This window comes from Aspergillus heteromorphus, assembly GCF_003184545.1.
Source record: "Aspergillus heteromorphus CBS 117.55 chromosome Unknown BO70scaffold_30, whole genome shotgun sequence".
Taxonomy (NCBI): Eukaryota; Fungi; Ascomycota; class Eurotiomycetes; order Eurotiales; family Aspergillaceae; genus Aspergillus; species Aspergillus heteromorphus.
In genome coordinates this window covers 175,739-196,280 of record NW_020290435.1, presented here as the reverse complement: position 1 = coordinate 196,280, position 20,542 = coordinate 175,739, and the positions used below count along the sequence as shown (strand labels likewise).

Below are 20,542 nucleotides of genomic sequence, written 5' to 3'. Positions count from 1 at the left end.
GAAAATTTTGTATAAGAATCTTACTATTATTTAAGGAGTATAACCAGATAATCTCTAGAAATTATGATTAATATTTGTTATATATCTATAAAATACAGTTTCTGTTCATAAGTAATAGATATCTTCTGTATCTAATCTATTTTATTACAGAACTATTCTTGTTAAATTATAATTATATAATAGTTTCTGAATCGTATTCAACTTTAACAACGTTTGTATGTAATTACCCGGTTTGGGTGAGGTTGTATCGTTAGTAATTATTATTATATGTAAATAATAATAAATAACTGTTTTGCAACTGTAAGCAACTGTAACACAACCTAACTGTTACTGTAGGTAACAGTTTGACAACTATTATGAAATGGTCGGTGAGTGTGGCAAACTATTAAATATATATAAATAATAGTAAGCTACCATCTTTGACTTTTACTGAACTATGCTGTGACCCTCTCTACGCACGCCTCCGGGCCCCTATGTAACTAGATAGAGAGATACTCCATTATATATTTCACCCGCATCACTTCTATCATACAGCTCACGCATTTGCATCTGCTGCCGCGAAAGAGCATCCTTGTACGGTGTAGTGTACAGAGTACTGGCCCTGTATACACTTTCCACCCCATTCAACCCATGCCAGATAATCCGATCATTCATTCTGTCCCTACCACACTACCAGATCTACCTATGCCTAAACCACCCTCCCCCCTACAATATGATCTAAAAAAAAAAAAAAAAATAACAGGTGAGCAAAACCATACAACGCGGGAGATACACTGATGGTCGCCCACTTTTTTAGTATGGTTGTGTTACCCTCTCCACGAATCAGAGGTAAGAAAAAAAGAAAAAAACATACAACAGAAGGGATTCGCTGGTGGTCACCCACCCAACTACTAACCTCCCGGCGTGTGGCTTAAGTACGGCTGAGCGGACGGGAAGCCCTGTTCTCTACACCCTATGGTCGTATGTACTGTTTCCCTCTGTACTGGAAATCATATAGGAAAAGAAGAAGGAAGGAAGTCATACATGCTAGGTAGATAGTTCCAGCCCCAGTCCAGTCCCAGTTCCATATATCCATGACTAGCCGGCTGTGTTATTGTGGTGAGAAATGAGTGTCGCGATTCCTGACATACTTTGATTCTATCATGGATGAGGTGCGGTTGCTGCGCTGTTACTATTATAGGGGCTGTTTTTTTCTAGTAGATAGTTACGAACGGTTGGTTGAGACACGGTTTAACAAGGACTGCCTTGGATTTGCGACATATTTCACAATCGTGATGCGGACATCGTACGTGTTCTTATAATTGGCGCGTCTCAGACTAATATATTCTTTATAACTAGTACATACTAGTTCAGTCGACCAGCGACGCAGATAAGATCTTGATATTAATATCAAAGAGGCCCAAACAAAGTCAAATCCCCACTGTCTCACAGATTTCCGGACAGACTCTTCAAGATCTCGAAATTAGGTATTTAGAACAGACTATTCTCTTCAAGATTAATCTAAGGCGCGAGCTTTAATATCATGCGCACGCTATAATTCTGAGTACCCGGATCTCTCTGTGTCTGTGTCTGTATCGGTGCTGTCGGGTTTGTATCTGGCGGCACACCGGCAGCGGCGGCGGCGGAGCTCTGCTCGGAATAACAGTCTCTAAATATATCTATATTAACGCAGCTGCTGTTCTGGGCGGTTATTAACTCGGCTATATTTATTTTTTTAAAGATATCGTTGCTCTTAAGTTTCTTTATTACTGTATTAACGAGCAGTTCAAAGGCATCGCGGTATTTCTTAATTTATTCGGCTTGCTCTTCTATAATAAATAGAACAGCAGAGCAGGCGCGAATATTATTGCTTATCTAAATAGTCTAAATATTACTTGTGTGTGTTTATAGAATATACAGAAGAATTATTCTGATTATAAAAATAATTTAGATAGCTAGAAAAGAGTAGCTGTATTTAAGTATTTAATATAATTGTTTGTGGATTTGATAGATATTTTTAACCGCGCGAAGATAGATATAATAGTAGAGATCAGAGAGAGAAAAAAAGAATAAAAATAGTTAAATTAATAATTAAAAAGCTTGATTGTAGTACAGTATTAAGTAATCCAGATCTAATTTACTGAAACACCGCAGAATAGATTCTTTCTATTTTTTAAATTTAAGAAAAAAATAGTTTATCTTTATTTATAAAGTATATAATAGTTAATCAGCCCGATATATCTTATACTAAATTTTTGAGTTAATTCGGCGCAGTTGAATAAGATAAATAGCAAAGATTAAGATTATAATTCTATTAGATAATAGAAATATAGTCAGCAAGACTGAATCGCGAATATTATTATTAATATTTACTGACAAGAAAAAATTAATATATTTATTAATAATATTAAACGGGCGATCCAGAAATATAAAAATAATCTATTTTAAGTAATAGATAGTTTAGAATAGATATTACTGTATTTAAGCTATAAAAAAATTTATATTAATTTTATTAGTCTTATAATACAGCTCTAAATTAATAATAATATATATAATAAGATTTATTATATACTATATATCCCGATTAGATATAGAGCAAAGATAATATATAATTAATAGTATTATAGTTTTAATATTTTTTATAAATTATATTTTATATATATTTAATAATTATTACAGCGCGGTTATATAAAATTACTAATAAATTAATTAGTAGATAATCTTTAAGTTGTACTTAATTATATATCTTAGATAAAGTATATATATAGATCTTACTCAGTTGAATTAATATTGCTCTGATTATATATATTAAATATAGTTTAAAAATATTAAACTGCTTTTTTTTAATAAGTTTCTTTTATTTCTTCTGTATTATTTACTATCTAGTCTTATATAGATATTATAACTCCGTGCGGTTAAGAAATAAATAGTAAATATAGATCTATATTATATAGATATATAGAATCTATAAGCTTATTTTATTATTAAAAGATTTACTACTTTAAATTAATCTTTTCTCTGTTCAGAACTATTAAGCTTAATTATTATTATAAATATTCTTCTTTTTATTTAAGAGTTAAAAAGAGAAATCTATAGCTTTCTGTTCTAAGAAAAAATCAGATCTGTCTAATAATATTATTCTTGAAGATAATATCTGATTTTATATTATAGCTTAAACTATTTTTCTAAGATTAAAGACTAGAAAAAGACCCGAGCTGAAATTAATATATATAAAAATCTTGGAGAAGTTAAGAGTAAGAAATCTTATTAACTTCTTAATAATATTTTAATCAGATCTAGCTAATTGATTAGTCAGTATTTCTGAGTGCTGAGAAAATAAAAATATAGAAATAGAATAAATAATATAGCTATTAATCTGACTGCTTATAGTTCTAGATTTTAATTAAGACTTAAGATAGATAATATACTTCTATAATATCTGGATATATTTATAATAAAAGATTAGTTTAAGAGTTATAGCTGGGCAGAGAAGAAAGACAGAAGTCTTATTTATTCTGAACTTTATTTTTTTATTATATAGTAGCTTTATTATATATTATTTCTGCTTTATAGTAGTTAGAGCAGACAGAATATTTATTATTATACTAGTACTTAATTATTAGTATAAGCAGAGGTTCTGATACTATATAATTAGAATTAAGCCAGCAGTCAGATATATATTTATTAATAAAATAAAAAGAAGAAAGAAAAATCCGCCTATTAATTTTCTGTTTTTTAATTTTATAATATAAGCAGATTATTCTTCCGCGCTTTTAAGAATTATAATCTCGCGAGAGAGAAGATACTCTTATATTTATAGACACTTCTGTAAAATCTATACTAGTTATTTTATTATTAACAGAAAATTACAGGGGGTGAAGCAGGCGATAATATTTTAAAAAAATAATTAAATTAAACTTAAAAGAAGAAGAGAAAGAAAAGAAAAAGAAAAAAATAGATAGCTGTTAAAATATTAGTCTTAATTTATCTTGCTAGTTATAGAGACTAGCGCCCTTGGTGATTATAGCTTAAGTCTAATTATAAAGAGTATTCTATTATTATCTATTTATTTATTTATTAAATTAAATCTTATTTTAGATATATATAATTTTTGAATAGAATTATTACAATATAAAAAAAAAGTTCTTTATTCTGTTTTAAATACTATCTATATTATATATATTATTCTTATTCTTATTCTTCTTTTTCTTCTTCTTTTCTAATTAATTAATATATTCTGTAACTTTTATAGCTCTGATTTAATTTTTATATATATATATAAAGCAGAATTTTTCTTGCTAATATCTATATCAGATTCAGAGATTTATTTAGTCTATACTTTAATATCTTAAATAATAGTTTATTTTTTAATCTGTTCTTAAATCTCTTTTTATTTTCTCTGTTCTTTTTTCTATCTTTTCTTCTCTTCTATCTTATGCGTGTTTTTAGATCTCTTTAGATTCTGATCGCGGATTAAAAAATAAGTAATAAAATAGATTTCTATCAGTAAAACCTGAAAAATAAATATAGAATAAAATACTTTTATATATATAATAAAAATCAGATCTTAGTCGGTATCTGAAATACTAGTTTTTGATAGAAATAAATAAAAAAAATCAGCAACACTCTTATATACTTTTAAAAAATAGAATTATAATATTACTTGCAGAATAGTAGCTGAGATAATTAAGCTATATATATTTTTCAAGCAGTAAAAAAAATTCTAATCTGAGATAATAACAGCGCGCTGTGTCTTTATATAATAAGCTTAGAATATAATTATAATTAATTAAAAGATAAAGCCTATATTTATCCCGGTAATAACAATAATAACAGTAATAACAGCCGGGCTGATATAATAATTAAATAGAAGTATTAATCCGGCTTCTCTGAATAGATATCAAAAAAATAAGATATAATATAATAAGTAAAATATCAGAGAAGTATATTATTTATAGTATTCAGAGAAAAAAGCCAGTCCAAATCATCTCTTTATAATATTTATATCGGGAAATATACTGATCAGAGTATATAAAGACTATTAATTAATAGAATATTATAAAAACTATTAATAAAGCAGAGATAATAGAAGATTAGTTATAAGTATTCTAATAATATAAGAGTAGATAGTAGAAAGATAATTAATAGACAGCTCTCAGAAGAAAGCTCTGTAAGAATAAAGTATAGAGAATCTAATTTTTAAAAAATACTACTGATTCTATATTAATATCTGCGCTGGAAAGTATAGCCGGAATTAGATAATAATATATCTAAAAATATAAACAGCACAGCTATTTTTTATTTAATCAGAATAAATATAATCAAGACACAGTCTTTAATTATAAATATATTAATTATTATTATGGAGTTCTAGTTAAAATAGAAACCATCTTCCAATATCAGGATTAATAAGAAGATAATATTAATAAATAATATCAAGATATTATAAAAGTTAATCTAATAGATATTCTTCTGAAAGCTTTTCTTCTTTATATTATTAAATATAAAAAAATAGTCTATAATAATAAAACACACAGCGAGTAGAGAGATAAGCCAGAAAAGCCCTTGCCAGATCAAATTTATTATAAAAACTATATCTATAAATAGACTAATAATATTATCAAGCCCCAGGGCTGTATCTAAGATACTCTGATACTTATCTCTGTCTTAAAATATTATAATATCAGATATAATAATTATAATCAGAGAGATAATATTATTATCTGCTACTTCAGTTAAGTCCTAAAAAATATAAAATATCAGAATATTCTAAAAAAGACCGCACAGCAGATCTGTAATATAAAAAAAACTTAGAATATATAGATAGACTATCTTTTAATTAAAAATATTAAAAAGTCGGTTATATAATATTATAAATATAATATTTATAATAAGAGATAATATACCCGCCTATAAGATAGTATCTGAGATATAAAGATCGCGGGTAATTATAAAAAGAGTAATACTAATATTATTTTAATTAATAAATATAATAAATAGAGAAACCGCCAGATCCGCAAAGATAATCAGCAATTATCTAATAGATAAGATATTAATCTAATTATACAGAATCTTCTCCGCAGTCTATTACCGATTTATTATATCTATAGATTATATTAGTAATTAATCTGATAAAGCAGTAATATAAAATATAGTAATTTAGATAAAACAAGCAGAAATTAATTAGAGACAGAACACTACTTCTATTAGATCTATCTGAAATATTATTTTCAGATAACAGCGGGATTATTTAATTATATTTAATTAAAATTTTATCAGTAAAAGATATATAATTATTTCGGCTTCAGAATATATATAGACTAATAAATATATTAATAAAAATTAAATAAAATAATAATTTTAGATACTCAGTACAGCAGTCTAATATACTTACAGTTTTTTTTAATAAGAGATAACAGAGTATATGTTTTTCAAGTCTTTTATCAGCCCAAATTTCTAGAGTATTAAAGCCACCGCTAATAAAGATTTAATTAAGACTTAGATATACTATATTATTGCTGATTTATTCTCAGAATTAGAAATAATTCTCAGAATTTTTTAATTTTATTACTAATATAACTAGAAATAACAGAATTATTCTGTATTAAATTTATCAGTTAATTAATAATTTACAGCCAAGATAGATCTAGTTTTTTAAATATCTGATAAGAATAGTAGATCTGTATCTAAGTTTAAGATAAGCTGTAGATAAGCCCGGCTGATAAAAGATTTTCTTTATTATTATTTATATTATTAATCTCTTAATATATAATAATAGAATTTGACTATTAACTGAAGACTTAAACCGCGGCGCGCCGATAGAGCTCTTATTCTTATTTTTTAATCTAGACTTAGTTGGTCTGAGTATAAGAGATTATAACTTATATATAATATTTATAACTAAATTAATTAGATTAAAATTATAAAATAAGAAAACAGCTGTTAATTCAGCAGTACTTGGACTTGATATATAATATAATATATATATCTGATAACAGGGGATCTTTAATTTAAGAGTAATAATTATTCTACAGAGTTTTTCTTGATTTTTCAGAGTAGTATAACTTTATTTTATATTTATATATATATTACTGCGATATTACTAGAAGTATTTATAAATTATTTAGTCTAATCTGTGTCTAAAGATTTTAAGTATATACTATATTATATTAAAGCTATAATTATATATATATAAGAGGAATATTCAGAGATTCTAATATTTATAGAAATTATATACTATATATATCGGCCACAGAAGTATTTTCAAATATCGGGACTCTAATATAATAATTATTATTATTTATTTGGACTGATTATATTAAAGAACTGCCGCTGATTAATATTATATTTTAATTTAGTTTAGAATATTGAAATAAATAGTATCCGCCAGGAATATTTCTATAATTAAGAAAGAAGCTCTGATTCAATACACCGCAGGTGATATAGATAAATTTAATCTTAAAATTTATAAGAGCTAATTGCGGGGTTATAAGCTAGTTATTATTTAGAGACTGGATCTAATTCTTCAGATATATAATCTCCGGGAAGAATATATAAATCAGAGCGGGCATAGAATAGAAAGATAACTAAGAATTAATAGAATAATAAAGATTAGAACCCAGAGATATCTGATCCTGTGATTGGACTTTGGAAGAAGGCACCTGGCGCGGGGGAGGCCCTTGATGGGAAGAATGTACCTGAGGCGGTGGCTGCATAGTTTGGCTGTGGAGTTGCGGGGCTGGCATAGCTGAGTTCCGGTGAACCTCACTCGGTGGGATATTCTCCAGAATAGTAGTCTGTTGGAGACTGTCCGAAATCCATCTTTGGCCAGAAAGAGCGCCAAAGCCTGAACCATCCGCCTGCCCTTCTAGGGGAGACGGCGGACTGTCCTGTCGGTCTTCTCCGCTGGAATCCTGGCTGTTGGTATCTTCACTCTGGTTCTGGGTTTCTCGCTGCTGCAACCGAATCAGGGCTCTCTGTGCCTGTCGCATTGAGATGTCATATCCATGGTATCGCTTCACGGCATCCACGACTTCTTGCGCCTTAATATTGTTCTTCATGTCGAAGAGCTTGGGTATCTCCGTGAGGAGAAACCGCACATGCGAAGCCTCGGAGCGAGCCGGGGTCCTCGAGGTGGAAGTCGCATTGCGTCGACAGCTATGGCTATCCTGGAGGCTGCTGATGTAAGTTGCATTCTTGTTCGCACGGCAGACGACACGAAAGTAACAATTGTTCGATGACCGACAGCCTATCACCACACTCTTCTTGTTGCTTCTTGTGACTCGAAGCTCCCAGTGCTGTCTCACGGAGATGCTTCGAACCAATGCCTTAAATTCCTCCAGCGAACTGAACCGTTGGCCCACATGGAGCCCCGAGTACATCTCCGCCATCACGATGAAAAGGGTTGCCGCGAACCAAGCATAAGCGAGTCAGTCCCGGAGATAGCTTCCATCAGTTAAAACATGTGTGAGGGGTCGTCCGTCAGATAGCGGTGAATGCTTTGAAGCAGCCGATCCGGCATCGTTTGCGTGCAATGCGTGCGCAATCAAGCTCCTATTCTCTATTGCGGGGATCCGCGCCCCAACAGCCGGTCCAGATCACGACAGCATGGATGGATAGATAGATAGATAGATTACGCCGATCTAAATGATGACGAGCAGGCAGACAGCCGGGGAAATGTAGCTTGGCCGGGACGGTCCAAGGACCTTTGACCACACAGGCGATCCAAAGTCAATCGAATCGGAAAATGGGAATAGGAGAGGGATGAAGCCCGCGGGCATTATTAAATCGCGGGAGGGCGAGAGCGCCCCGAGCAGCAACACGACGGTTTCCGCCTAGCGCGGATCCCCCGACCGCTCGCATCGGCCTTTTCCCAGCCCAGGCTTGCTTGCACCTTCGGCATCTACGTTATTTACTCACACCATCCGGGATTTGTCCCCAACAAACCAACCAGCACACATTTTTGCACGCAGTCAGGATGGCGTCGTACGGGCTACTGGATCAGTTGGAAGAAGGTCGAGTGGTTCTGGAGACAAACCCCCTCCCTGTCGTTACACTAATGCCTTTCCAGATGGACTTCACAAGTCCCGCCTCTTGAACGTCGAAGAGAAGCCATTCAAGCGCATCTCGAAGCGTCTTCTGAACCATGATTCGATCGTCGTGTCCAATGCGACCCTCCCCCCTACCCCTCCGCCGGATGGAACGGACGATGAAGCCGCCGCAGCGGCCGAGGCGGAGAAACAAAAACGGCTGGAGGAATGGCGCCATTTCCGTGAAGACGTGGTTTTGGACTTCGCGGCATTCGAAGGCAGCATCGCGCGCATTCAATTCCTCCTGACCAGCAACGAGAAAGAGCGCGAGCGGTATGCGGCGGAAAAGCTTCGAATTCTCTCCACCATGCAATCGGTTCGCGACAACACAACAGAGCTGCGGGTTCAGCTGGGAGAGGCGCAGCGTCTCCTGGCGTTGCGCAAAAGCTACGATGAACTGGCCGAGAAGATCACCAGCAACCGGCTCCTCAAGCCGCGGGAAGATCAACAGGCGAATCTACAAAAGCTACAGGCGGAGATCACCGAGCTGGAGAAGGAGAGCACGGAATACGCGCAGACATGGTCGGAACGGCGAGAACAATTCGGTCGCATCGTCGAAGAAGGAATGCAACTCCGCCGCCTGATTCGCGACGAAAAGGAAGAGGTGGAGCGGAGGGAGGGCATGCAAGAAGGCGAGGAGGGAGATGATGGCGATGATCCTTCGAAAGGAAAGTCCAGTGGAGCTAACACACCGCGACACGAGTCGGACAGTGCGACGCCTTCCCACCAAGGCCCTGACGATCTTGGTCGATCCCCGGCTAGCTTGCAAGTGGAAAGGACGAGCGCGACCGGCGCAGTGTCACCCTTACGACAAGTGACCGCGGTGGATGATGGAAAGAAGAGTTCCCCCGATCAGGACACGGCAATGGAAGACGAGGGTGAGGTAGAAGAGCTGGAAGAAGGGGAAGAAGTGCAGGATGATCGTGCAGACAAAATGGACACTACCTGAATTATCGGAGATTTTCTACCACTCATTGAGCAAGGAGTTTGGTCGGTGGCGTTCACATCAAGGTGACTATCAAATTACATTGAATTTTTTTTTTGCTTTTCTCAGGAAACTATCTTGGTACTAGACATTTCCTCACGGCCGAAATAAGCACACGAATCAGATTGTAATATATTTCCTCAAGAGATCTCCCGCTCAGCCTTCCTAGCTTGAGCAATGGCTTCCTTAGCGGCGGTGATTTGCTCGACATTGCTCTCGGGGCCTTTCTTGCCTTCCTCGATCTGTAAAGTCACTTAGTGCCTGACGATGGGGGTGACGTAGAGCTGCTCAAGTGTATCACTCACCAGCAGACTATCGAGCTTGGCGATGGCGTCCTCAATCTTCTGCTTCAATGTGGGAAGAACCTTCTTGGTTTCCTCAACGGCCAGGCGCTATTGCAACGATTCTTAGCGACATCCGTCAAAGGTCTTGTACTGCGGTATCCCTCACCTCTTGTCTCAGCGTGTACTCCCTGTTCTCATCGTCACCTCCCTCTTGGGACTCTAACTTCTTGACTCTTGCCGTCTGGTCCTGCAGCTCGCGGTGGTACGATGCCTCCTCCTTAACCAGGCGCTGAACCGATGCCGTGGCGATTTCCAATGGAGAGCGGGGAGCCATGATTAGCAAGGAGACGCTGGTATAGACTTTTGGTTAGAAATCATGCCACTCTTCGTCCAAATATTAAACAGGCGCGAAGGAAAACATTGCCTGAGGGTGTATATTGTGGAGGCAGGAATGGGCACAAGAGGACTTGGGGGGGGCAACATTGTTTCAATAAGCTAAAGCGGGAGCATCTCAGAGCTATCGAACCGCAGTCCCAGTGTCCCGGTAGTGAACGGAGGTCGAACGAAACCATTGAAAGATATAATGGGACTTACCTGTCAAGTCCGGTTGGTTTACTTGGTAGATTTTGATCTGATTTCTCTTTGGGGATCGCAAGGTCTGACGGTGCTCCGCAACTGCTTTGGAATGGGATATTGCTGCCTCTGCTCTGGTGCCCCTCCACGATGATGCTATCAAGAGCCCGTTTGCACTGTTTGTTTGGGGGGGGGCAAGTGGAGATGCACGTGATTCACTTCTACAAGTGCAAACGATCGGAGATGGCGGAGGCCCAGATATTCTTCAAGCTGCAACTCCGTCATCCCCGGCATCGCTTTGCGGAGCCAGAACAACGTTGGATGTTAGCAGCGGAACACTATTAATCTACTTCAGAAAACCTCTTACAACCGAATTATCAAATTGGACTCCGTTCGGAGTCCTGTCTAGCTAATTGATACGCATGGATAGAATATCAGCAGCAGTACATGTTGACGATGGGCAATCTGGGAATCTAGCAACCGCCGTATAATAAGGTGCAATTCAACGATAAGACAACTGCGGTCCCTTTATTAGAGACACAACCACCCCGTGTCCAATACTCTGGGCAACCCTCGCCTAGTTACTGATGAGGTTACTGTCGTCAGTCTCAGGTTTGGGCATTTCTGCGAACCAGGATGGGGGAGATATTCCTGTTTGTTCGTGGATCGTGCTCAGAAGAGGGGGTAGGCCCTGTATGAGGCTTCGAATTGAGCCCATTGAATCCCCGGAAATATGTCCGCTATCTGATGCTCTTGTCAGAATGCACACCAGGTGGCTAATGGGGAACTCAATGCTTACTGCCAGTATTCCATGTGGTGATCTTAGGCTGAAGTCCATTGATGGCACGGCCATTCGCATCGGCCAACTTCTTTTAAAGCCCGGTTCCCATCATCTTGAACTGCAGGAAGGCCTGAGGGCCACCGAGGACATCAACAAGGGAGCCGTATGCCTTGGCCGTCTCGAGTACTCCCTCGGCTTCCCGCTTCTTGGTAGTAAAGACTGCCTCGGCTTCTTTGCTATTGCGGTAAACTGAGAGGAGTTAGCAATGGAATGCCTCCCCATGCCTTCAGCAGTTGACCTACAGGCTGCATCTGCCTCCATTTTCTGCCTATACAACCGTGCCTCGGCCGCCTTCTGCTCCGTGTAGTAGGCAGCATCGGCCGTTTCCTGGGCTGTTTCACGGTCAACCTGGCTTCTAGTGACCTGCTCGGCTCGGAGACGTTCTAGCTCGGTCTCTGCGCGCTTGGTCTCAACCTGTTTCTGTAACTCAGCATCTCTCATTTCCGTCTGGCGCTGAGCTGAAATCTTGTTGAGTTGAATGGTGCAATCCAGTTCCGTTTTGCGGTTGGTAAGCTCCGAGTCTGCCTTTACCTTTTCGGCTTTGCGTTTGGTTTCCAGAACAGCAGCGTCCGCGTCGATTTTGGAGAGCTCCTGCTTTGTTCTGCCCTGCTTTTCAGCCTCTCCAATTTCACCCTTCATGCGTGCCTCCGCAACATCAATCTTGGCCTGGTTATGAGCCCCTTCATGGACTTTCCGGCTCAGAGAGGCAAAGTACTCGCTTCCCGGAGCATCCTGGAGCTCCTTGACGTTGGCATTATAGCTATCATAAGTAAGCAGGTGTTCCATTTCCCCTAGACCGGATACACTCCTACATTTTTAGACCAAATTGTTTCAGTTCGTTTTGGACATTTTCGATCACTATTTGCATCAGTCTGAATACCCAGGATGGCGCTCTACACTAACCTTTTGATTTGAATACTTGCCTCTCCTTGAAGATTTCCTCCATGGACATACTAGAAACGATCACATGTGTTTCGCCCTCGATGATCCCTCGAACGATGTCGTGAACATGGTTCTGCCCTGGACTTGTGCCGTCCGACGCCGACGCCGAGGCAACCCCTTGTGAGCAGCCAGACAGAATCAACGCATATCTCCTAAGAGCTTTTTTGTTGTTGTCAGGACCAATCGTGAAAACTGCCGGCAGACAAAACTGCAGCTTTTCAATCGTCATGGCCTGAAGGCTCAGAGAATAATCATACGGCGAGACCGATATTCTTGTGCACTGAGAAAAGCTCATTAGCTGCACCTAACACTGCTTGTGGATAGTCCTTACCCGCTACCATGGCATCACCAGTGCCTTTTTACGGATTTGGATGTCCCCTATCCCGGCTCCGGTGAGCACGAGATATTGGCTGGGTTGAGCTATCGCATACCTATGATGCGGTTCACTTAGAAAGCATCTTATACTCAAGCCAGCTTAGAGACTTACCACATCTTGGCGTTATGGTTGAAGTCGATTGTTGGTAGTGGCAGATGGCTGGTCGAATGGAGTTGTACGAAAAGCTTCTTATGTGCAGTCCCCCCGATTACACAATGTCTGCGCAAGTGCAGGTATGTTTGTCACTGTGATGAATCGGCTAGGCGCAATGACGTTTCTCGGACTTCAAGACCTGATTTAACCTGCAGAACAAATGATTTGTGTCCTCAACTCAGCCTACATTTTTTGAGTATCCTATAAGATCTAGTATTCAGCGCGCTTAGTAAGTCCGACAGCAAGATAATGCATTTGGGAGTTAAAGCAACGCCTGACAGGGCACAGTAAATGGAATCTCGCCCGAGGACAAGGCTCCGTCAAAGTATCTCGCGTAGTCGCCGCATCCCCCCGGCTTGCCTATATCATAAGTAGGTCCTGGTTATCTACTACTACGTGATGGGCCAGGTGTGAATATCCCGCACATAATATCGCAGCCAAGAGCATGTGGTTATCCCCGATATTCTGCCCGCAGAATGCTGCGATAACCCTCACCGCCGGGTATCAGGCGGTGCTTGGCGGCAGTAATCCAAGCGTCCGCCGGGCTGGGCACGGGTCTGGCCAATGAAGGCAGGGGAGACGATCCGTCCGCCTTGTGACGAAGGCGCATTCACCACGTACAAAGGGTCAATGGCCTCGACATGGCCTTGACTTCGTGCTGTCTCGATCACCGGTGGCCATTTCACATGCCCTCATCACCGGGCTCTCACTCACCTCTTGCTTATATATGATAAGGTCTCCCTTCGTTTTTTGGTTATTTTTTGGTATTCATCCCCATACACGACCATGCCGCCGCCGTCCCTCCTGCAGCTCTGCACGGCGACTGCGATTAGGAACGTGAAATGTAGGTAGAGCCCAACCATCCCATTCCCAAACGCTCAGACGATAACCCATCCCAAGCCCTGGACGATGTCGGCAATCTTCCCTACGCACTTGCTCGTCCATTTCTACTCAAGGTCGAAAGCCCCGCAAAACTGGTAAGCCCCCGGTCCCCGTCCGTCCATCGTTCAGCGAGTTGCCCCGTGGCTGACTGACGGTCAATCTCCCCCACGTTTCATAGAGATCCCTGGAACTCCAGTCCCCACATATTATGCGAGATGACGAGGAACTCTGGCTCGAGTTTATAAAGAAAGACATACCAAGATGGGAGGAGTACGAACTGCCCGAGAGACCTGATTGCTGGTATGACGTATATTGTGACCTTCGAGCGCAGGTCCAAAGGGCAGTGGATGAGGATGCAGAAAAGCTGAAGATGGCTCTAGATGGCATCAGCTCGGAGCGTGAGAAGCACAGTGCCAAGTTCGTCACTGACCGGCGCATCATCGGTCTCCCCCGGGAGCGACCGACAGCAAAGCAACGTTATGCTTCGTTCGATCGGAGGATGGGAGGAATCGCACCTGTCTTCTCCTCCAAACCCGGCTTTGGGTCCTCAGACCCCGTGATATCTGGGTTTGAACGACCCCATCTTCCACGGTCCGATACAAAGAAAAAGAACAACATATTCGCAGCTCCGAGGAGGAATCCCGCTCTGGCCGTTCCCACGAAGCATCTCAACAACAGAGCCACCCAGGTCAGACAGGCTCCGATCGCTTTCATTGAGGACCATAGACGCCCTCCTGAGTCTGCTGCCCCTCAGCGAAAGGATTCCCCGGCTATGAGAGCGCCCGGCCGGTCGCGGTCGCAAATCAGTTCTGGTTCCCAGAACAGCCCGGCATTAAATCCCACGATACGGGACAATGAAGCCCGACTACGAGCGATTAAAGCAGGATGGTCTTCAACAACCTCACAGCCAAATTCGAGAAGTGCGCCGACATCACCGCCTTCAAGAAGTTCGTCTGAGTCTAGATCTCATCCCCGAGCGCAACCCCACGGTGGCAGTGCGGCTGGCTCTCAGACGAGGGCCGCTATCGATGAGCCAACAACAGCTACGGCACAGCCACCACCTCGTCCCCCAATGACTCGAAAAAGACCTGCCCCCAGTCTCTTCATCCAGCCCAAGAAAAAGAAAGTAAATTGATGGCACATATATCTTTTTTTATCAAGTCGACGTGCATTGTTAGGTATACGGGATTACCCACATTATATAGGATTGGCGTTTAATACCAGTACGGGTCGCGTGCACAGCTGCTGGAGTGGATGGCGTTTGCAAAATGATACCAGTGAAGGTTCTTTCTTCTTTAGTCTTCTTCTCCTTTTTGGACATACTCAGGTTCGGGCCAAGCGCCATAGACCTTTTTTCTTCTTATCATCTCTTTTTACCGGGAACTTTCTACATAAGACGGCCCCAAACAATGCTGGCTTGATGCGCGACGTTGGTTCCTGAGGCCCCATTTTCTCGATTTATGTTTGTATCTATGCTTTTTCTTTTTCTAACATCTCAACATTTTACAGCGCAGGACCTGTAAAAAAAGCCGTTCAGGTAGGTAGTACATAGGTAGGTACTCTATTCGCAGAATCCGACCTCTCACTTCCCGCCGGGACAATGACGTGACATTCTTTATAAATCCTCAATGAAGAAAACTGTCATTACTGCGTTGGGTGTAGCACATTATGGATCATCGTCCAGCTGGAAAACGACATGCATATGACTCGAGGTAGGTAGGTACGCTGCGACGCGTTCAGGATGCCGGCCTGAAGGATACTAATAGAGCACTTCTCTCTCTGACTCTCTCTCTCTCTCTCATGCACGCACACGGAACCGGGCAATCACAGCCCACCACGAAGAGCAAGGACAAGGTGTAGTGTGGCGCCACCTTCAAGGTTATACTCCGAGGCAGTCTTATCGTCGGCCCTATATATCACACGAGATAACACGGGTCAGCTTCACATCAAAGACCACCGCGAAGGCCACGAAAAAAGCACTCACATCTGTTTCCCGCCGAAAATCAACCGCTGCTGAACGGGCGGGATACCCTCCTTCTCCTCAACGCGCTCCTTTATCCGGGACACCTGCGAAGCGTGTCAGCGATATGGGGCATTCTAGTAGAATGTCCGATATGGTGGCAGATTCTGGGCATGTATGTATGTATGCGGTACACGTGTATGCATGCAAACGACTCGACTCGACTCGGCCTCAGCCTTGCGGCTAGCTAGAGCCGCAGCGCGATAGACACCACAGTATCATACCGATAAGAAAGCGAGGTGGAAGACGATAGATCAATATTACCTTGTAGTCGGGCTCGATATCCAGCTCGATCTCCTTGCCGGTGAGGGTACGGACTCTGGGTGGGTGGGAAGGCGTGTATTAGCTGGCGTCTCATATCTGGCGGGTGTGCATCTGCGTCATGGGCGGACTGGACTGCGGAGAAGACAGGGGGCGGCGACCGCGCTGCACTCACTTGATCAACATTTTGAGAGAATAGCGACTGTGAGGATTTGGGTTGGGAGGGGTGGACACGGAAAACGAAGCAAGGTGGAACGCGAGACGCTCTATTCTGAAGAGGAGGGAGGGCAAGTTAGGTTAGTTAGGGAAGGGAACGACGAAGCCGGTGGATGTTTGACTGGGTTGGTGACGGAAAGCTTCGGCGGGGTTTTTGGTGGGGCATCAAAATAGATACGGAAGGGGAAGGGAAGCCGGCGATAGAGTAAGCAGACTGCCAGACACAACGGTGGCTTGGGGGGGGGGCGGTTTGTCCATTCTACACTTCTGCAAAATACTATTATTGCTGGTACCTTTGTTTCTAAATTCCTATGGTACTAGATACTATATGTGTGTCATGACTCGCCGTGAAGCGGTCCTCCCCTGTGCCCCTCAAATCCAACAGGATATATATAGTACAGTAGCCGCTGGCGTCCCGATAGTATCAACTGCCACTGTTCTCCCGTCGTTCATCTAGAGAGATCCCCTTTATTCCTCAAAATAGACTCATCATCGCAGCAGCTAAAATGGATAAAAGTACACAAGACCCTAATCCATTCGATCAGCTGATTATAGAATGTCAGGATGATACTGTAATTACCCCGGAATTTCGAACAGACTAAGAACCCTCACTCACCCCATAACAGACACAAATCCACGCTCGATACGAAACGCATAGAACCAACAGAAATGCACAATACAGGACGAAACTACTCAGCCCTGATTTCCCAGGGTGGCAGATCGATGAGATCCTAGGGAAGTTGCACAGACAGCCAACGGACCCTCCTTTCGTCGATCCCCGGCACAATCTCACGCTCTACGCTCGACCCCCGCAGCATATTCGCGATTTGGTCGCCGAGATCCAGCGGGACATCGAGGATGTTGCTCCAAGTGTGTGATTCCGAGCTCCCACCGGTTCCTGTGTGGCCTAATTGCTACTACTCCGTACTGACCACCCTATTTCTTTCTTCTAGGCATCTGGTTCACACCGTCGAGCCAACTGCACATGACGACGCTGGAGATCGCTAGCTGCCGCCCTCAGCTGGAAGTCGAGGAGTTGGTCTCTCATCTCCAAGGCCATGGCATTGTGCCAGACCTGGCGGATTACACCTTCCATCATCGGACGCGTCTGGTCAAGCCGATGATCAGCTACGACGCGACTGCGATGGCGCTGAGCTTTCTTCCCGCAACCGGACTGGAGACAGATACAGTCCAAAATGGGAAAGATGGTGGTTACACATATCACCATCTGCGACGTGATGTATCTGAAATGGTCACCGCGACAGGGTTGCGGATGAAGCCAAGGTACATTGCTCTCTCTGCGCATATTACGATCGCACGCTTTATCACCCAGGACGGGTTTCTGGTAAAGAGTCCAGGGCAAGAGGGGGCTGAGAGGGTAGATGGTGAGCGAGTGGCTGCACTGGTAGAAAGGGTGGAGAAGATCAATGAGAGGCTCCGGGAGAAATATTGGCCTGGAGAAGATGCGGTCATGTCTGCAAAGGGGGAGTGGCTTGTTGGGCAAGAGAGAGGCTTGGAATTCTGTAAAGGAACATCATTCTATGGGGGAGGCGAAGACGTCCTGACCGGCAAGGGGTTCGTTCCTCTAAGACTCTGGATTAATCCGGGGAATACAAAGTGTTAGCCTCAAAGAAGTTAAGAACGAATAGAATACGATGACATCGAGGATGGGTCCTTTCACGGCCTGAGGCAGCAACGGGTCACGGCCCCTAGTCTTGGCGGGAGGCACACAAACGCGGTTAGGCCGCGCCCTAAGCGAACGAAATCCCACAACCCACGGCCAGCCTGACTTGATCCTCCCGACCCGACAAGAGACTATCAACGACCACCAAGTTCGCGATCCGGCCAAGTCAGTCAAAATGGTAAGGATGCTGCTCTGATCATTTCAGCAGTTCTGTTTCCGTGTTCCTGGGAGTCGGAGAGGCGTATACGAAAAAAGTTGGTACTTTCGCGAGGGCAGACGACCATACAATACCTTTTCGACAAACCGACGGAGCTGCTGCGAATCAAGCGAGATTTTGACGAAACGCAACAATCGACGCTGCGGACAGATAAGAGACTTTTCAACTACAAGAAACATAACGCAAACAAAAATGGACCAAGACACAATGCACAATGGGGCTTTCGACGTGCGAGTTGCCCCGCGAAGTATTTGTGGGATAAAGTGCAGAAAAAGAACCATTGCGTGCGACCGGAACGATCCAACCCGAAATGACCAATCCAGCAATTAGCGACCGAGTCGTCATCGCCAGATCTCTAGCCTAGCCTAGTGACTCCTCGCTTTGCTTTACTCGAGCCATTGTGATACCGTACCGTTGTGAATCACCATCCTTGACGACGAAGGGAACTCGGAAACAGACTGCCTTGTACATATTTCTGCACCCGCAGAGGCTGACCCATCTTTTTTCTCTCGCATTCAGGTCAACGTTCCGAAAACCCGCCGGACGTACTGCAAGTCCAAGGAGTGCCACAAGCACACCCAGCACAAGGTCACCCAGTACAAGGCTGGAAAGGTGAACACTGCCCGCACCCGCACACCTTGAATCCATCGCCTGCGCGGACCAGTACTGATGCAGTCATGATATCCATATAGGCCTCTCTGTTCGCCCAGGGTAAGCGTCGTTACGACCGGAAGCAGAGCGGTTATGGTGGTCAGACCAAGCCCGTCTTCCACAAGAAGGCCAAGACTACCAAGAAGATCGTCCTCCGTCTCGAGTGCACTGCCTGCAAGACCAAGAAGCAGCTCTCCCTGAAGCGCTGCAAGCACTTCGAGCTTGGGTACGTTTCCACCCGTTTTTGTCTGCACGCGACCCATGAAGCGATGATGCTAACCTGCTTCTCTTCAACAGTGGTGACAAGAAGACCAAGGGTGCCGCCCTTGTCTTCTAGATTTGCGATTTCCTTGTTCGGCTCTGGGTTTCCTGCATTGCACAGTCCGCTATTCGGCGTCGGCTATGACTTTGGCAATGGAAGATGGAATAGGATCTCATATTCAAGAAAAAAAGAAAGAATATATGACTCCTAGTTGACGAGTCTCTTGACGAACTATCCCTGAGCTGGCTGCAGTGCCGTAGGCCGTGAATTCAACGTAGATGTGGCTTCATATATAAATATATACTCTAGGCAAACTAGAATAGGCTATCGGCTATCGACTACGCAGGCCCGAAGGTCTCTAGTATAGTGTCTGTATACAGTGTTCCCATGCGCTAGCTGCATGAAGCAACAACTCTTCTTCTACAGCGACAGGCCCGCAATGCAAGGATTCTTCAGAGGCTACCATGGAGTACGAGGATGGCCATTCATCATGACCAAGGGCAATCAAGCAGTCCAAGACTGATTTTAACCGGCTAAAGCAACGCAACCAAAAACCACCGCTGCAACCACACACACAATCCAGATAAATCCATCCAAACCACACTTTGTCCAAATTATTTTCTTCTCCAAGCAGTCGAACAAGCCGACCACGTTGATGAAAAAAAAGGTTCGCGTCGGTCGGGGGTAGTGTAAGCCCGACGACACTGTGTGGCAAGACATGCGCAAGCACAGAGGTCCCGCCACGGGGTACAAAAATAAGAATAATCAATGTTGTGTTCCTTAGAACACTTTCAGAGATTAAACTGAAAAGAACAGATACTACACTTGATCTAAGCCAAAAGGCAAAGAGAGCTGGAAAAGAAAAGAAAAAATTTTAAAAGGGTGCGGGAGGAAGGGGCTTTTATAGTCGCGGCGGGAGGCGGAAAAGGCACTAGTGCGCTGGTGTCGATTTAGCGAGGGGCTAGCCGGATCTGGAAGGGGCTGGGTGGTTGCCGGGTTGGGGTTAGTGGCTGGTTGAGTGGTTGTGGTTGTATGGAGGAGAATAGTTGATGAAAGTGGTACTTTGTATCTACTTTGTCAGTGCTGTGTGGATAGAATCCTTGTGTTTGGCTTACTATTTGCTCGAT

General features: G+C 42.4%; 8 protein-coding genes across 8 annotated transcripts; 4 read left to right on the top strand and 4 right to left on the bottom strand.

The window, feature by feature from the left end:
- Nucleotides 1–452: 452 nt before the first annotated feature.
- On the bottom strand, nt 453–699 carry BO70DRAFT_365381 (uncharacterized protein). Its single transcript, XM_025544050.1, has one exon. The coding sequence runs from the start codon at nt 652–654 to the stop codon at nt 472–474; it is 183 nt and encodes a 60-aa protein (XP_025395924.1). The 5' UTR covers nt 655–699; the 3' UTR covers nt 453–471.
- An 8,204-nt stretch (nt 700–8,903) lies between these two features.
- Nucleotides 8,904–10,143, top strand: BO70DRAFT_365379 (uncharacterized protein). Its single transcript, XM_025544049.1, has 2 exons — nt 8,904–8,993; nt 9,050–10,143. The coding sequence occupies exons 1-2, from the start codon at nt 8,957–8,959 to the stop codon at nt 10,015–10,017; spliced, it is 1,005 nt and encodes a 334-aa protein (XP_025395923.1). The 5' UTR covers nt 8,904–8,956; the 3' UTR covers nt 10,018–10,143.
- Nucleotides 10,063–11,024, bottom strand: BO70DRAFT_321750 (putative tubulin-specific chaperone Rbl2). Its single transcript, XM_025540525.1, has 3 exons — nt 10,504–11,024; nt 10,359–10,445; nt 10,063–10,295 (listed from the first exon to the last, which is right to left on the bottom strand). Exons 1-3 carry the CDS (start codon nt 10,669–10,671, stop codon nt 10,194–10,196), a joined length of 357 nt encoding a protein of 118 aa, XP_025395922.1. The 5' UTR covers nt 10,672–11,024; the 3' UTR covers nt 10,063–10,193.
- A 172-nt stretch (nt 11,025–11,196) lies between these two features.
- BO70DRAFT_389796 (flotillin domain protein) lies at nt 11,197–13,375 on the bottom strand. Its single transcript, XM_025546106.1, has 7 exons — nt 13,181–13,375; nt 13,043–13,124; nt 12,651–12,973; nt 11,994–12,511; nt 11,846–11,940; nt 11,710–11,779; nt 11,197–11,654 (listed from the first exon to the last, which is right to left on the bottom strand). Exons 1-7 carry the CDS (start codon nt 13,183–13,185, stop codon nt 11,488–11,490), a joined length of 1,260 nt encoding a protein of 419 aa, XP_025395921.1. The 5' UTR covers nt 13,186–13,375; the 3' UTR covers nt 11,197–11,487.
- Nucleotides 13,376–13,876: 501 nt separating this feature from the next.
- BO70DRAFT_321746 (elongin A domain-containing protein) lies at nt 13,877–15,570 on the top strand. The gene is made up of 3 exons (XM_025540524.1): nt 13,877–14,066; nt 14,123–14,199; nt 14,283–15,570. Exons 1-3 carry the CDS (start codon nt 14,009–14,011, stop codon nt 15,237–15,239), a joined length of 1,092 nt encoding a protein of 363 aa, XP_025395920.1. The 5' UTR covers nt 13,877–14,008; the 3' UTR covers nt 15,240–15,570.
- Nucleotides 15,561–16,717, bottom strand: BO70DRAFT_365375 (NEDD8 family protein RUB1). The gene is made up of 4 exons (XM_025544048.1): nt 16,561–16,717; nt 16,389–16,443; nt 16,089–16,171; nt 15,561–16,013 (listed from the first exon to the last, which is right to left on the bottom strand). Exons 1-4 carry the CDS (start codon nt 16,569–16,571, stop codon nt 15,929–15,931), a joined length of 234 nt encoding a protein of 77 aa, XP_025395919.1. The 5' UTR covers nt 16,572–16,717; the 3' UTR covers nt 15,561–15,928.
- Nucleotides 16,718–16,894: 177 nt separating this feature from the next.
- Nucleotides 16,895–18,244, top strand: BO70DRAFT_321741 (uncharacterized protein). The gene is made up of 3 exons (XM_025540523.1): nt 16,895–17,173; nt 17,228–17,471; nt 17,555–18,244. The coding sequence occupies exons 1-3, from the start codon at nt 17,108–17,110 to the stop codon at nt 18,223–18,225; spliced, it is 981 nt and encodes a 326-aa protein (XP_025395918.1). The 5' UTR covers nt 16,895–17,107; the 3' UTR covers nt 18,226–18,244.
- A 774-nt stretch (nt 18,245–19,018) lies between these two features.
- On the top strand, nt 19,019–19,490 carry BO70DRAFT_299070 (60S ribosomal protein eL42; the record flags this gene model as incomplete). Its single annotated transcript, XM_025539629.1, has 3 exons — nt 19,019–19,114; nt 19,195–19,379; nt 19,451–19,490. Coding segments are annotated over 3 exons (321 nt in total), but the record flags the coding sequence as incomplete, so codon positions are not given.
- Nucleotides 19,491–20,542: the final 1,052 nt, after the last annotated feature.

Coding starts and splice junctions, on each gene's coding strand:
- BO70DRAFT_389796 (XM_025546106.1), bottom strand. Junction 11,941..11,993: donor AATGGAGGCAGATGCAGCCT/GTAGGTCAACTG, acceptor AACTCCTCTCAG/TTTACCGCAATAGCAAAGAA. Junction 11,655..11,709: donor CACCACATGGAATACTGGCA/GTAAGCATTGAG, acceptor CAAGAGCATCAG/ATAGCGGACATATTTCCGGG.
- BO70DRAFT_321741 (XM_025540523.1), top strand. CDS start 17,108: ATGGATAAAAGTACACAAGACCCTAATCCATTCGATCAGCTGATTATA. Junction 17,174..17,227: donor TAGAATGTCAGGATGATACT/GTAATTACCCCG, acceptor ACCCCATAACAG/ACACAAATCCACGCTCGATA. Junction 17,472..17,554: donor CATCGAGGATGTTGCTCCAA/GTGTGTGATTCC, acceptor TCTTTCTTCTAG/GCATCTGGTTCACACCGTCG.
- BO70DRAFT_321750 (XM_025540525.1), bottom strand. CDS start 10,671: ATGGCTCCCCGCTCTCCATTGGAAATCGCCACGGCATCGGTTCAGCGC. Junction 10,446..10,503: donor AGTACACGCTGAGACAAGAG/GTGAGGGATACC, acceptor TCGTTGCAATAG/CGCCTGGCCGTTGAGGAAAC. Junction 10,296..10,358: donor CCAAGCTCGATAGTCTGCTG/GTGAGTGATACA, acceptor GTGACTTTACAG/ATCGAGGAAGGCAAGAAAGG.
- BO70DRAFT_365375 (XM_025544048.1), bottom strand. Junction 16,172..16,388: donor ATATCGAGCCCGACTACAAG/GTAATATTGATC, acceptor CACGCTTCGCAG/GTGTCCCGGATAAAGGAGCG. Junction 16,014..16,088: donor ATTTTCGGCGGGAAACAGAT/GTGAGTGCTTTT, acceptor TGTGATATATAG/GGCCGACGATAAGACTGCCT.
- BO70DRAFT_321746 (XM_025540524.1), top strand. CDS start 14,009: ATGCCGCCGCCGTCCCTCCTGCAGCTCTGCACGGCGACTGCGATTAGG. Junction 14,067..14,122: donor TGCGATTAGGAACGTGAAAT/GTAGGTAGAGCC, acceptor ACCCATCCCAAG/CCCTGGACGATGTCGGCAAT. Junction 14,200..14,282: donor TCGAAAGCCCCGCAAAACTG/GTAAGCCCCCGG, acceptor CACGTTTCATAG/AGATCCCTGGAACTCCAGTC.
- BO70DRAFT_365381 (XM_025544050.1), bottom strand. CDS start 654: ATGAATGATCGGATTATCTGGCATGGGTTGAATGGGGTGGAAAGTGTA.
- BO70DRAFT_365379 (XM_025544049.1), top strand. CDS start 8,957: ATGGCGTCGTACGGGCTACTGGATCAGTTGGAAGAAG. Junction 8,994..9,049: donor ACTGGATCAGTTGGAAGAAG/GTCGAGTGGTTC, acceptor ATGCCTTTCCAG/ATGGACTTCACAAGTCCCGC.